General features: G+C 57.9%; 7 protein-coding genes across 7 annotated transcripts; 1 reads left to right on the top strand and 6 right to left on the bottom strand.

The window, feature by feature from the left end:
* Nucleotides 1-634: 634 nt before the first annotated feature.
* JDV02_008294 (uncharacterized protein) lies at nucleotides 635-928 on the bottom strand (the record flags this gene model as incomplete). The annotated part of the gene is made up of 1 exon (XM_047989879.1): nucleotides 635-928. The coding sequence occupies one exon, from the start codon at nucleotides 926-928 to the stop codon at nucleotides 635-637; it is 294 nt and encodes a 97-aa protein (XP_047845884.1).
* Nucleotides 929-1,526: 598 nt separating this feature from the next.
* On the bottom strand, nucleotides 1,527-1,814 carry JDV02_008295 (uncharacterized protein; the record flags this gene model as incomplete). Its single annotated transcript, XM_047989880.1, has 1 exon — nucleotides 1,527-1,814. One exon carries the CDS (start codon nucleotides 1,812-1,814, stop codon nucleotides 1,527-1,529), a length of 288 nt encoding a protein of 95 aa, XP_047845885.1.
* Nucleotides 1,815-3,554: 1,740 nt separating this feature from the next.
* On the bottom strand, nucleotides 3,555-4,130 carry JDV02_008296 (uncharacterized protein; the record flags this gene model as incomplete). Its single annotated transcript, XM_047989881.1, has 1 exon — nucleotides 3,555-4,130. One exon carries the CDS (start codon nucleotides 4,128-4,130, stop codon nucleotides 3,555-3,557), a length of 576 nt encoding a protein of 191 aa, XP_047845886.1.
* Nucleotides 4,131-5,013: 883 nt separating this feature from the next.
* On the bottom strand, nucleotides 5,014-6,557 carry JDV02_008297 (uncharacterized protein; the record flags this gene model as incomplete). The annotated part of the gene is made up of 2 exons (XM_047989882.1): nucleotides 5,014-5,766; nucleotides 5,826-6,557. 2 exons carry the CDS (start codon nucleotides 6,555-6,557, stop codon nucleotides 5,014-5,016), a joined length of 1,485 nt encoding a protein of 494 aa, XP_047845887.1.
* Nucleotides 6,558-9,322: 2,765 nt separating this feature from the next.
* JDV02_008298 (uncharacterized protein) lies at nucleotides 9,323-9,829 on the bottom strand (the record flags this gene model as incomplete). Its single annotated transcript, XM_047989883.1, has 1 exon — nucleotides 9,323-9,829. The coding sequence occupies one exon, from the start codon at nucleotides 9,827-9,829 to the stop codon at nucleotides 9,323-9,325; it is 507 nt and encodes a 168-aa protein (XP_047845888.1).
* A 728-nt stretch (nucleotides 9,830-10,557) lies between these two features.
* pfa5 (Protein S-acyltransferase) lies at nucleotides 10,558-12,438 on the bottom strand. Its single transcript, XM_047989884.1, has 3 exons — nucleotides 12,247-12,438; nucleotides 11,725-12,162; nucleotides 10,558-11,659 (listed from the first exon to the last, which is right to left on the bottom strand). Exons 1-3 carry the CDS (start codon nucleotides 12,362-12,364, stop codon nucleotides 10,977-10,979), a joined length of 1,239 nt encoding a protein of 412 aa, XP_047845889.1. The 5' UTR covers nucleotides 12,365-12,438; the 3' UTR covers nucleotides 10,558-10,976.
* Nucleotides 12,439-13,382: 944 nt separating this feature from the next.
* On the top strand, nucleotides 13,383-13,742 carry JDV02_008300 (uncharacterized protein; the record flags this gene model as incomplete). Its single annotated transcript, XM_047989885.1, has 1 exon — nucleotides 13,383-13,742. One exon carries the CDS (start codon nucleotides 13,383-13,385, stop codon nucleotides 13,740-13,742), a length of 360 nt encoding a protein of 119 aa, XP_047845890.1.
* Between the last annotated feature and the right edge of the window lie 265 nt (nucleotides 13,743-14,007).

Raw genomic sequence — 14,007 nt, forward strand, 5'->3', positions numbered from 1 at the left:
CGGAGTCTGAACCTGTCAGACACGTGCCGTCCATATGGGACAATCGGTTAATTTTCCTTTGAGAGTTTTGAAAGTTGGTTGGTTCTCAGCTCAAGGCCATTCTTTACCCGCGATGGCAAGTGCAGAGCCTGTTCAGCACACACGCGTGCCAAGCAGACATGAGTCGTTTAGAAAAGCCAATAAAACATGAGGAGATTGATCCGCAACAAAAAAACGTTTGTCAATGAAATGGTAAATTCGTCTTAGAGAGCTGTGTAGAGAGAGCTGTGCAGATAGAAGACAATCTTTGGGATAAAGAGGCACCGCCTGATACAATGCTAGTCGGGTAGGGGAGAACCTGTTGAGCTGGAATCCGTGTCTCCCGAGGAGGGATCACATCAGCTTCATGCAGAACATCGAATTAATTTTTGCTCTCTCAAAGGGCGTGTATTGCTTCGCTGCAGGATGCTGTACGCGGGCACCGGGTAGTTATGACACATGACTCTTCCCGAGATTTCCCTGCCAAAGACGAGGACATCGGGGGAACCCAACCCTTTCACGAACAAGCCTACGCCCTAGGCGCACCCACTCATGGGAAGCACCGTCTGCCCTATCTCGTGCAATCTCCCCACCCCCCGATGGCCGTTACACCTCTTCATCTCCTCCGGACGGCCAACTGCTTCGCCATCAGTTCAAGAGCTAGTCGCCACACGTACTCAGGCCGGCCAGGCGCGACAGCCTCCTTCTCCCAGAGGCAATGGGCGTCATCGAGCTCGTGCCTAGTCTCATCGTCCAGGACGTCCCAGTGGTGGTAGTACACCGTGAGCTGGTGGGCCATGAATTGCAGCTCCTGGTCTGTTGGTGGCTCGGAACATGTAGAATCCGGGTCGAGCTTGGCCTTCAGGCCCGCGAGCAGGTCGGACACTTGAGCGGACGTGTACCCGGGCATGATGACCCTTGATGCGGCGGATATCTGTTGACTCTCTCAGGGCAGATAGGGATGTTTGTTGCGGCGGGGGGGGGACGGGGGATTCTCCGAGGTTGCAAGTTTCTGCTTGGTAGCGTGCACGAGCGAGCTTTGTCGAAGGAGAGGATCGATCACGGAGAGACATCTGGACCTGATGAGCTGCAGAAGGTTGGCTTGTTGTGCAACAGAAGGGCTATGGGTTGACGGCGAGGTAATCATAAAACAAGTTTCCATGATGCGGTGTTTGAAAAAGCCTGGGGTCGAAGCTGCGAAGCGAAGATACGGATAAAGACTATCATTTCGTAATATTATATTACGTATAGTTAAGCGGCGCGTCCGTGACGCAAGCTGCTGCTAGGCAAAGCAGTCGGGCCCTCCTTGCTCCTCCACCAACGATGCCAAGTTTCATATTCGCATCTAGTCAAGTCCAACGCCCCAAAAGAAAACCCGGCAACCTGACTCCGTGCTCGATCCATGTCCGCCGTCGCCGGCTTCCCCCCTTTGCCCTGATCCTCAGGTCCCCTACATACCTCACGCGCGCGCGACAGCAAGAATCCATCGCGTACACTCCTAAACCTCCTCACTTCGGACGCTGAGTCTTTCTAAAAGCCTCCTCGATCTCGTCCCAGAGGCAATACATCGTGGCCAGAGTCTCCGCGTCCGCGTCTTTGGGGATCGTGGCCTTCCACCTGAACCGCACCGACCTCAGCTGGAACATGGCGTGTTCGTCTTCCGTCACGACCGGGTTCTCGTACCAGCCGATTATGTCGTAGCCGTACTGGATGCGCTCCGCGTTGGTGGGCGCCGGCCCGGCAAAGAGTATGGCGAGGAGGCGGCCGATGGCATCGATGGGCTCCATGAGGGCCATCTTGCTTTGTTGGTTCCAAGTTTTCTTGTGTGGACTGATTGATGGGGTGTTTTGGTTTTGGGGTTTCTCACTGTTGTTGTTGCGGGAGAGACGATGCGGAAGGGCTTTGAGTTGACTCGATGGCTGGTGCGCAGACAGAGAGAGATAAGACAGAGAGAGGATGAACCTATTTGTCTTTGTGGTGGGCTGCGGAGGAGCTCTGATGGCCCTTTTATGTGGTCAGTTGGTGGTGATGCAGAGACTGGCGATTTACAAGGAGAGAGAGAGAGAGAGAGAGAGCTCCCGGAGAGGTGCGTGGCGGAGTCGCAGAAAGAGCGCCAGGTGCGCAGCACAGTCACTGCCCTCGACCAGACGTGCTGTGAATGTCCACATCAAGGAGCAGCAGACGGCTTTGCAACAACGCGCCTTATGCAGCCCCCTCCCTCCCAAATTCGAGGGTGGCCTGGTGATCAGAACGAGGTGGTGATGGCGCGCACACAAGCAAAGGAAAACCTCACCGAGCTCTCTCCTTGCGCGCTTGCCGATATAGTCTAGGAGATGTCGACTACGCGAAGAGGACACATTCTTTGAAACGTTTGAGTAAGATGGCGGGGAGTAGAGTGCACCCGCCCCCAGGCCAGGCTGTAGATAGATCAAAGCGTTGTGCAAGGGCCGTGGTTGCTGATGCTGTATCGGGAATTTCTTTGGTAACACACTTGGCTCGTTCGCGTCGCGCTTCGTCACCAGGGTAGAAAGAGCCATCAAAGACACGCTGGATAAGTTACCTAAAAGGATTCTAGAACGCAGAGAGAGAGATAGAGATGGTGGACATGTCGAGAGTGGAGTCTACGGACGGATCACCCCCATCAGTCGTTTCGTCCTTGTCATGCAGAACAACTGCATGTGTGGGCACACTGCACCGCCAACTTGGGCAGGGAGGGGGAAAGCATTGACGGCCTGCATAATGCATGTACATACATACATGCCAAAACAATTGTAGTCACGATGTCGAGACTTTCTTATATCTACCTACATGACAGCACATATGTATCGTGTCATCCGTGTCCCTTGCATCCCGTAAGCTGGTGCCTGAAAACCAAGATTCTCTTCAGTTATACCACTCTGTCTGCCTTGGGGCCATGTGATACCCGTGCTAACGCATGGCGTACATAACAAGGGCAGGTTGACGGCGAACCAAGAGCCGCCAAGGCGGACACATCTTGACTGTTTCTTGATTCTGTCTTCGCAGAGTGTCCCGCATAGCGCGGTTGTCTCTTCAAATTCATAACAGATTCTACAGCTCGACAGTACAGGCCAAAGCTACGACCTGATGATCCATACGCTAGGGAGCGGGGAAAGAGCAAATGAATATACTAGTGTTGATATGCGACGTCTGTGCTATCAGCTCCGGCGTCCACTCCCTTTTCTGATATCGTAACAGCTGTAGACCGACAAGCCAGCCACCCATCGACGATCTATTCATGAAAGCCTCCAGTTCCGTGCCGTCGGTGGCCTCAAACGTAGAAGTCCCTTGTCCCCAGCCGCCAGAACAGCGTCAGTACCACAGGCACCCATGCCATGCACGATAAAACACACCAAAACGCCACAATGCTGCCATCCATGTACCCCAAGAAACGCCCATCAATGCCTCCAAGAGCCCACCAAAACCCATCCTGCTCAACCCCCTCAACGCCCCTATCCCTATTCTCAGCAGCTGTCAGTCAGCCCAACACCGCCCCGCCCTTCTTTCATGCCGCTCCATCACGACGTCTGGCTTTTCATGTTACGGCAAATCAGCCATACCTGCAAGTCCTCGTTCAAGTCCTGGTGAAGCAGCTCCAAAGTCCGCAGGCTGACGTCGTGCGTCACCGGCTCCGCCGCGTTGTCGAACGCGTACCGCACCGCGCGGGACCACTGCAGGTTCAGGTTCACAAAATCCCGCACCATGTCATCACTGCGAAACACGGCCGGGTCGTCGAGCGAGGGCTCGTACAGCGTGAACAGCTGGCGGCCGACCTGCGCTAGTCGTCTTGGGGAGGAGCCCGTGCTGAACGTGTGTCGCAGGGCAATGATTTGCGCCGCGATGGGATATTCGTATGTGGCAGCAGTGTTACCACAAGAAGCCGAAAAGCTTTCTGTTGGTGTTTTCATTGTTGTTGTTGTTGTTGTGGTGGTGGTGGTGGTGGTTGACATTGACGTTGACGAGGATGCCGACGCCTGGTCTTGGGTGACGCCGGTGCCGATACCGCCGGTACCGCTGGCGTTCTGCAACATGTTGTTTCCAGATGCAGAGGCTTCTGCAGAATGGCCGGTATTTGCAGCAGAGGTAAACACCATGACAACTACCCGTTGATGAACTTTGCCCGAAATGGGGGGGACGGGCGAGCAGTAAACGTAAAATGGCAAAGCACCCTGGTAGCGAACTTTCAGTCCCAGAAAACCGTGTCGTCGCAGTGCAGGGCAAAAACCTATCCAGAGAGTGGAAATATTCAAAGACAACAAGAGGCTTGGGATCGCAAACGCGAGTTTTATACTCGTTTCGCGGTCTGGTTTCCACGCGCGGTGACGAGCGAGAAAGCTTTTCTTTTGAGTTTGGTTCGGTAAAAGTGAGTGGTAGTCGCAGTAGAGTAGTGCAGATTTGTACTGTCCAGAAACCTTGGGACCAAAGGGGTTGAGTGGGTTTATTTGCCTGCCTTTGCGCTTTGCTGGGTGGGAGAGACGAGTGTGCAGGAGGGCTTGGGCTACCCCCCCACGCGCGCCTACGGGAAGTCGCCTTTTCTTCCACAACGCGGTGGCGGCGCGTCTAGACTTGCAGTCGGCAAAGTTTTCTCGTCTTGCTGCATGTTCACTGACCTAATCTTTCGGGTGTTCATAGCCGTGTTAGCCTATGAACACAACTACTGATGGCACTGTACAGCAAAGATGGCGGGCAAGAAAGAATGATACAACTCACAGCAGTCATAGAAGCAAGTCTCTAATGCTCAGCCAGGCAACAAGAACCATACATTGGCCAATGATGTAAGTTTTCGAACCTGTTGATGGCTATTAAGCTCCAAGCCGTCTCCTTTGACAGGGCCGTGGCGTCGGCCCCGGCCCATAAAGCCACCCATCTCGACTGAAATGTCCCTAGGTATTCGCTATGCTATGCTCGCTTTGATGATATGCTGGTATTGATGTCTGTTCAGGGATAGATTTTACCGGATGCACGGCATGGATACCTCTAGCCGTCGGAGTAGTCTCTGTCCGCGCTCTTGGTCGACGTCATCTCGCTAAGGGAGGCCTCTGGGTCTTTCCGTTGCTGAGTGTCCTTCTCCACCTCCTCTTCTACGACCACGGTCGTTACCATATCCATCTGTATAGCCGTACCACGAAGCGACTCCTGACTGGTGTTGCGATGTTGCGGCGGTCTGGGCCATGCTGGGCCCGTAGTAGTCCTGAGCCGCTTCCACGACCACCACCCACCAGCCGTCTCGTCCTCCATGCAGCGAACCCCTCGTCCTGTGCCGCCCTGAATCCAGACCATGTTGCCGAATTCACGCGATGGCGTCTGCAGAAATGCAAAAGTTTTGATACCCGTGTCCTCGGTGTCGACATCGCAGGGCGCCGCAAAGATGATGGTGTTACGTGTGGTTCCGAACAACAGGCAGTCAAAGGAGCCGTTGAAGGCGATCATGCCACCGGCGAAGCAGAAGTAACCGATGGGTACGTCCAGGCCCGCCATCGTGGCGATGCGGCCCAGGGCGAGCGGCAGGGTGCACGCCACGTAGATGACAGGGTAGATGAGGAAGGCTGGCTTGTGGCTCAGCTCGGCCTGGGGCGCGTTCGGACCTGCAGCTTTGCGCGCTTGCATTTGCTGGCGGCGAAGAGAGATGAATATAGAGAGGTAGAGCGCCGATGTGATGCCGAGCGCCATGAAGATCCAGAGATAGTGCGTGACGAGACGGAGATTCTCGTAGTCCTTGTTCATCCAGCACTTGGCTGGGTCAGTGGAAGGTATCAAGGGTCACGACATGAGTTATGGTTGGAGCTTACCCATGCACCAGCCCTCACAAAGAAGCCGCCAGCGTCGCGGCCATTGCGAGTGGTTCCCACTGGCAGCAGAGAAATGGCATAGACGAATATCCATATTAAGACGATGAGCAGGTAGAGCAACTTGTGTGAAGGGCGACGGTTCTGGACGACAGACATGTACGTGTGGAACGCGATGGCCATGATGAACATGCTTGACGACAAGTCGCCGGTGGAGACAAAGAAGCCCTGCGACCAGCAGGTAGTCGTACCGACCATGATGCCGTCGCGCTGAAGCCAAGCCGTGTTGAGCAGAAAGGCCAGGCTCTGATGCATATCGGCGAGGAAAAGGTTGTAGATGAGGACGAGGAACTGATTCGGCGGCGGGTTCTTGGAGCAAGAGGAAGGCGGCAGAGGTGATTCAGACGATTGGTGCAGCGCCTGGGCGGCAACTGAGGATTCGGCCTGTGGTCCTTGACCATCGGGGAAGATGTCGTCGATGCCGAGCCTGAAGTTGACTGTGGGCTGGAGGGCATTGCGGAGACGGGGATTCTGAGTCTCTCGGGCGGGGGGATGGCGCATAAAGAAGCGCCACAGGATGATCTTGTAGGAGAGGTAGAGGAAGAGGGTGGCCGAGGCGATAAAGGAGACGAGGGCGAGGACGGTAATGGCGATGAGGCCACGACGGAGGCTCAGGCCCAGCGGGGCCAGCGTACGGCCCTCGGGCTTCAAGAGCCCCCACGAGGTATCAGTCATGGCTGGCGAAGCTATCGTGAGTTGAGACGCGGAGGAGAGGAGAGCGGTGATTGCGGCCGTTCCGGCGACTGGCGTTGTGTCGTGTGTGCTTGTCCATTCACCACCACGGGCGGTGCTCTGCTTTTCCCATGTCAAGTAGTGTCTGCTTTCAGAGATGGAATACAACGAGACAAGATGCGGCGGCGACTGACGTCGATTCCACGCGGATTGGCGTGGTCGCCGTTGTCGTTATTGGGCTTTGGTGGCATCCATAGCTCCAAGGCAGAACAAAAGGCGGCGCCGCACATCTGCACGACCGGACCGGCCATGGTCAGCTTATGAAGAGCGCCATGAGGATTCCGGTCGTAGGATCGGCGGCAGATCGTTGCCGGAGGTGTGGGCACTGGGCATGGCGAAACCGCCCCGTCGGAGGGAGTCTGACAGACAGCGCGCAGAGGGTCGAGGAAGCCATCGTGGGCGGGCGGATACCATCCTGACCAACCAACAATGGGTAGCAGCATGCCGCATCTGCCCTACGATATCTCAAGGTGGGCGTATAAAGCACTAACCGATGTGGAAACTACTAAACCTAGGTAGAGGCCGTCGGGGGATCTCCAATGCCCCTGACCCTGCCCCTGCCCCATGACCCCTGGTCGCCGACTGAGGAGGTGGAACGCACCCCTGGCGCCTGCCAAACGGACGACCGGCTTCATTCCAGACTGGGGCAGTCCACTTGTCTTGTGGGCAAAAGCGTGTTCGGCAAGTGGCAGTTTGGGAAGGCGGAGGGGGCAATCGCGGCAGGAGCGGCAGGCCGACTTGGCCGCGAGCAGGCAGGTGTACAACTACAGTTACAGTTACCTCAGCTCTACCTGCCCGGCAGCTCAGCCATCAACTCCAACATCCACAATGCATGCATGCATGCAAGAAGCTCGAATGGTGAGCCCGGCGGGAAGCTGAAGCCCTGCAATACGCAGCACAGCACAGCACCTCGCATGAAGTGGGCACAGCTGTTGACAATGGAATAGTATTAGGTACTACTCCGTACAAGGTAGCGCACTCCTCAGGACGGCCTCACCCGACCATGGATCCTTGGCCCCTGTACGCAAGTAATAATGTCAGGCCCGGCGGCTCGAGTGCTGCAGCAAGACACATCCATCACCAGGTCAGAGGAGAATGGCAAGGCGCTGCTCAGAGACATGTACCAAGTTCCACGCACCTGCTACGTACGTTACCTACTTCGTACTATACGTCCTTCTCTATCCAATTTGTCATCCACCTGGCTGTCTCAAGTCACAAAAGGCACATTGGCACTAGAGGTACTCCGTACAGTGGGTGTAGGTACGAATACAGGTACTAAAGTATCAACTATAGGTTCGCACCTTACTTAACTTATTTAGTACGTTATGTAGTTACCTGTCTCACACTTGGTGCAGGCGTGGACGTGGACCTGCTCCCGCAACTCTCCACTCCATTCATTGCGACAACAACGACAGCCTGCCGGGGCCCCCCCTCAAGCCGTCTCTGGCGGCCCTTGCTTGCCATGCCATGGTGACCCAACGCTGCCAACACCGACAACAGACACGAGGAGCAAAAGGCGCCAGTCTGCAGGCAGGCTCTCGGACTCTTTTTCCTCCTGAGCTAGCCCCTCCCCCTCCCCCTCCCCCTCCCCCAGGCAGAGCAGAGAAAGCACCTCATCCCCGTCGTCGTCATCCAACCGACACGGTGACCGTTGGCGTTGGGGGCGCCGCCGCACCCGGCTCACCACGCGGCTCGTGCCCCCCCTGTGCCCCTTCTTCGCAGGGCCCCAAAAAGCTTCGCAACTTACTTACAGCCTTTCTCGCAGGGCCCGTCTGTCTTGCCGCGATCCGTTGTCCCCATCATCCGCGGACGGTCGTGAAGTGGTTGCTCCTCTCCATTATTGATCTTCGCAAGTCGCGACGGGCCTGGCAAATGGCAAATTACCGCGGTCATACCGAGCAGTCGAGGATTCGAGAGTCCAGATGCCTGCCCACGAGAGAAACCAAAGGCGGGCGCCGTCATTTCGTCGGCCCCCCGTCAGCCTCCCTCGCACCACCATACCCGGTACATTCGTACGAATAAGGCAATGCACAAACGGTAGGTACTTTGACTGCAGGGCACACACCAACAGCTCCTTCGGGACCGCATCATCAGTGCCCGCCGAGGAGCCCTGTATCGCCGTGCTCCCTCCCACGTTGCCCGTTGCCTGCCCGCAACTCGGTTCGTGGGGCCCGTGGCGTCGGCCTCGCCCTCGTGCTCACACGTGGCGCCTCCCACCTACTGCTCGTCCCGAAACCACTTTGCCCGCCTGGCGTCGATGCGCGGTGGTGAGACAGCCACTTGACGGCCAGCATGCATGGAAGGCCCTTGGAACGCGCATGCAGGCACACGACTCACGTTGCAGGTAGCGCCCTTTTCGCACAACGTCGCCGGCAATCTTCGACAAGTCGAGTCGAGTCCGAGCCACGTCCGACCGCCGCGAACCTATTCTCCACCAACTAATTGCCCTTGCTTGGGCCAGGCACAATGTGTCCATCATTACAATGCTTCATTACAGAACCGCGTCTTTGCGGCACGTAATACCATGCACTACCTACCCACCTAGGTAAGTACCATCCGTTCCAGCACCGGGCACCATTGCGACCCCCTTTGTCTCCCCGCAGTGCTGCTCCCCTTTTTGCCTTGTCCCGAACTCCTGGGACGGGCTCCTCTTTCCGCACGCTGAAAAAAAAAACCCGGAATGGCCGCTTGTCGGTGCCTGCGCTGCATTAAGATGCCCGCCCTCCTGGCCATGTGTTGTCTCGCTTTTCTTGGCTCAGATTATTAGTCTCCTCGCTTCGTCTCGCTCGCCGTTGGCCCCGCGCATCCTTGAAGCTCTGCGGAATTGGATACCACGCCGGCTGCCATCCCTGCGCCTCGGCCGCCGCGAATGCCAGTTCGTACTCGCTGAGCATGTCCCCGAGCGGCGCGCGTGCTGCCTCGACGGCCTGGTCGTTGACTGTGTCGCCGACGCCACCGTCACCGGCCTCACGCAGCTTCTGGAGCAGGTCCAGCTGCTCCTCGAGTGCCAGCTTGGATTCCCAGTAGCGCTTCATGGCTTTCCACGTCTCCGGCTCCGGCTCGCCCATCAGGTCGGGCCCGGCAGTTGCGGCTCCAGCACGGAACCAGGGCGCCACGGTCATGCCTCGAGTATCAGCGTTTGGCGGACGCCTCTGCTGCAGCAGCTGCTGCCTGGCTTCATCGTCGTCTGTGGCCACTGGCTGCTGCGCGGCCATGACTAGGTGGCGGTCTTCTTCGCATCGTTGGTCCGTCATGCTTCGTAGCAATGGTGCCAAATCTTGTTTGTTTACCTGCGCGTTGGACAGCTCCCCAACAGTGAGGCCGGGCTTGTGGGAGATGCTGCGTCGCGCAAGAGTAGAAGCAGGAACTATGCAAGCACTGCTTGGCATTGACTCCAAGTGCCCAAGAATCTCGACTCTCTGCTCAATGACACGGCATAGTGATCGTCAACGCCTGCGACCGTCTCTTGTGCAGGTCCAAGTGCCCTCACGCCCTTCTTCTATCTGCCTGCAAATGCGTGCGGATCGTCGGCGATCGTGATTCACGCACACACACATCCTCTCTCGCTCTCTCACAGGAACTGCTGGTGCTAATTACTCATGAACCCCACTACCTCTGAATCACCGCCGCGCAAAGCATCGTCCCATGTGAACTCTGCTCTGCCATGGCCCGGCTGGGTCCTTAGAGATTTGCAACCGTAAAGGGGTCGTCGAACCTCCTTCCGTCCGACCCGATCACCATGTCGTCCGTGTCGAGGAGCGGAGCGCTGAACAAGTCTCGGCCCATGTTGCAACCTATTTGCCCCCATCCCATTAGGCTGGTTGTCTTCTGCCGAGACCCTAGGATAACGGTTCTATAGCTCTAGCGTGATGTCTCGCGTTGATGGGACTGGCCGCGGCGCTGCGAGAGGACATGGATATACGTAGATGTATGTAGATTGAGCATGCATGCAGTCGTCTGCCCTGTGTGGTTGCTTCCGAATCGATGTCATGCCCCTGGGGGTGTCATATCGGACACCGATACGTGTAACCTGCCGGGAACTCAGAGCAGAGACAACCAGTCCAAACATCACGGATAACCAATCTACACCCTCAGAGACAAGCTGTCCAAAGAAGCCAAGCCCAGAGACACCGGCCCCTCGCCCGCATCATCCTCATGTGGGCATACACCGTCCTAGTTGCTGCACTGTGCCGTCGTATATTAACACTACAAAGAAGACGTAAACGCTGACTGAGCCCGTCCGTCTATGATGCCTAGTCTATAACCGATTCGTCAATTCGCCCTCCTCTTGTCCTGCGCAATGCAAAGACCTCGCCAAACCCATGCAAACGCCAGGATCCAAGTATGTACAACACAAGATTATTACGCGCGCTGGCCCGTCTGCTGCATCTCAGGCCGACCGGACCCGTCCCCACTCAGGTCCGGAATATCATGCTTCTTCCTCAGATCGTCGAGCAGCGGGCCGAACGGATAGTCGCTCGCCATGCTATCGTGGTTGCAGCAGGGCGAGTGCCTGATGGGAAGCAGCCACTCGATGGGCGTGTTGCCCATGACCGATTTCCAGTTCCCCCAGTAGCCCAGGTCCCACGGGTTCTGACCAGGTTCCGTGCGCAGGATAGCAAACATACGCTTTGCCTGGTCGTCCCGGGCTGCGAGGCTCTGGCCGGCCGCGGTGCCGAAATGTGGTGGCGGGGCGCTGGCGGGCGGCGGCGGCTCCGGAGGCCATGGCTGGAGAGGGTACACAATGGTCGGGAAGCTCCTTCGCTTGAGTACATCGTAGGGCACGCGCACCGCGAGGTAGAACTGCTGCCTCTTCCTGAGTATGTCGATGTTGGTGATGTTTGTAAAGATGAAGCGGAGCGATGTCAGCGCCATGGCAAAGGCGAAGAAGGTGAACACCGCCGACAGCACGATGACGGCAATTACCCACCCGTCAGTCGGGCGTTCCTCGTCGTTCTGTAGCTTCAAGCAATATGCCCCTATTGCTACACACACGGAGCAGAAACAAGTGGTATACATTGTGAATTGGGCGAAGAAATTGAAAGCTTGCGAGAGGGATATGTGTGTCAGCTTTGTCACGGCCGCGACAAACGTGTGGACATCGACTCACAGGTCTCGGACACCATGCCGCCAACCCACGGGCATAGGTGATCCATCTTGCGGACGCAGCGGCCCAGTTCGCTAGAGTGGTGCGCGCGGTCCGGCTTCCACTGCCTGCAGTCGGAGCACCATTTCGGCCGGCCGTCGACCTCGCAGACGAAGGCGTCCTTGCTGTAGAAGGCCTCGAGGCCGGGGCTGTCTGGGTTCGCATCGGGCGGCACCCAGGGATTCGCTTCGGGGTCTCTCCCGCGCCGCGAGGTCGAAGCTCGTCGCTTCTCGCCGAGGTCGCCGCGCTCCTCGTGCAGGAGGGGGACCAGGCCCGGGTTAAGCTGAACGGCGAGGAAGGTGCGCAGGTACGTGGCGACGGACAGGACGAAGAACAAGAAGTAGAGCACGAGCAGGGCGACTGCGAGCCCAGACTTTCCCTCTGTCCGATAGAGATATTGCACTGGTTTGTCGCGAGCGGTCAGCCCAAGGTCGAGCGAGGCCAGACGAGGCAGGCGCACAGGAACGCGCAACCGATTTCACTTACCACACAGGCGGCCCGCGACCGCGTAGGTGCCGATGCCGAACGCGGCGACTATGACGAAGGGGATGATGCGCACCGTCCACCGGGTGGCTGCACGATTGCTGACGGCGGTGCGCGCCATGGCAGCATCGTGGGCGCCACGAGGGGGAGAGGAGGAGGAGAGTTGGGATGGAAGCCGGGTTGGAAGGAGTGATGATGTAAGTGGACATGTAGGCGGGCCGCGTGTGTTGGACGAGGAACACGGCCAGCCAGACGGACAGTGCGCTGCCATGCCACACTGTGAGTTTAAACACTGTATTTCCCAAGTGGGGCTTGGGTGGTCGCCTCAACACCGACTCCAGCTTCGGTGCCTCAGCAAAGCCCCATCGCCATAGGCATCAATCACCATGCGCCACCCACCACCGACCGTTTCAAATCTTTCGGAAATTGGCAACTGGGCGGCCGCCCGGTGCTCGGTGGCCCCCGCGTCGGTACCACCGTGCCACCCAGCACACCGCTCAAGGACTACACGACAAGAGGTCACGACGCTCCCTTCTCTCATCGCACGGCGCACAGCCCCAGCAGCGCGCCTGGCGACAAGAAAGTCCCGGTCGCCTGGCAGCAATTTCCTTCCCGGTATGCTCCGTTCAGCACGTCACCGCCACAACAGTTGCCGCCTTGTGCCCCATCATGAACAATCCGCTTTCTTGGAGGAGCACAGGACTCGGCACAGTTCCGGTCGGTCGGTGGTGCTGTTGCACATCGCTGGCGCTGGACCTGCACCTGCACCTGCACCTGCACTTTCCAGAAGCTTTCTTCTTTCGGCGCCCCGACGAGGTGCAGCCACTCGGGGGCCCACATGACCGAAGCGCGTTGACTTGACGGCCGCTGCCTCTCTGGCGAACCGCCCCGTCCAGGTGCGCCAAACGGGGCTGCTCCCCGTACCGAAACGGCCTCCATTTCTACATCGGCTCGCCCTCCGCAACGCGACAGCGCGGATAGTGCAACGCTCGGTCTCGTTCGCCCGGCGCCGGCACCACCACCGCGAGGCGTCCGCACAGCACAGCCCCTCCTCCCTCCTGGCAGCTCGTCGCCCCGGATCGCTGGGCTATGCAGCCGCGCGACGTCCAGCCGCGGTCACGGTATCCGTGTCCCTTCCAATGCAGTCACGTTTTTTCCACCTGACGTCAATTGAGATGCCCTGGTCCCTCGGCGCGGCGGCGAGGTCCGACGGGTTGAGGCTGAAAGATGCAGCAGTGCATGGCTTGGATCCTTGCTGCCCATCGCCTCCAGCACGTGCCAGCCGACTGCACCGCACCCAGCGTCCCTCCCGTCGCCCTGCTCCCAGGGACGGCGACCGACCGAGAGAGGCGACAACGTCGCCGGTGTCGCTCTTCAAGGTGAGGCTCGTTGTTCTGGACGAGATGTGGCGGAGCAGACCAACGTTGCCGAGGACCGCGCCTGCTCTGCCACCGTCATTCGACCGCCTGGCAAAGCTTCCCGTTCCCCTTCCGTTTTGACGTCGGTCATCACGCGACGAGGCCCGTAACGGCAGATGGGGCGAGAGCCTGAGCCGTTGCGGTACTGCTCCGTGGTTGAGTTACTGATAAGACCCCGCCATGTGACGGACATCGTGAGGCTTTGAGTCAGAGGTGTTGCGTTTTTGCTCTCGTTGCGCTCTGATAACACCGAGCGGTGCGCGCGCCCCGTCGTCGATTGGCTTTTAGTCGTCGGACAATGCTTGCCTTTTTGTCGCTTCGTTGCGTCCTTGTCTGGCGGAGATGA

The sequence above is a fragment of the Purpureocillium takamizusanense genome, chromosome 8, assembly GCF_022605165.1.
Source record: "Purpureocillium takamizusanense chromosome 8, complete sequence".
Lineage (NCBI taxonomy): Eukaryota > Fungi > Ascomycota > Sordariomycetes > Hypocreales > Ophiocordycipitaceae > Purpureocillium > Purpureocillium takamizusanense.

What these genes read in the sequence shown, in the direction of transcription:
- pfa5 (XM_047989884.1), bottom strand. Translation starts at nt 12,364, where the DNA reads ATGGCGCGCACCGCCGTCAGCAATCGTGCAGCCACCCGGTGGACGGTG. An exon ending in GGTCGCGGGCCGCCTGTGTG is followed by an intron (nt 12,163 to 12,246) that starts GTAAGTGAAATC and finishes GCGACAAACCAG; the next exon opens with TGCAATATCTCTATCGGACA. An exon ending in CGGCATGGTGTCCGAGACCT is followed by an intron (nt 11,660 to 11,724) that starts GTGAGTCGATGT and finishes CCCTCTCGCAAG; the next exon opens with CTTTCAATTTCTTCGCCCAA.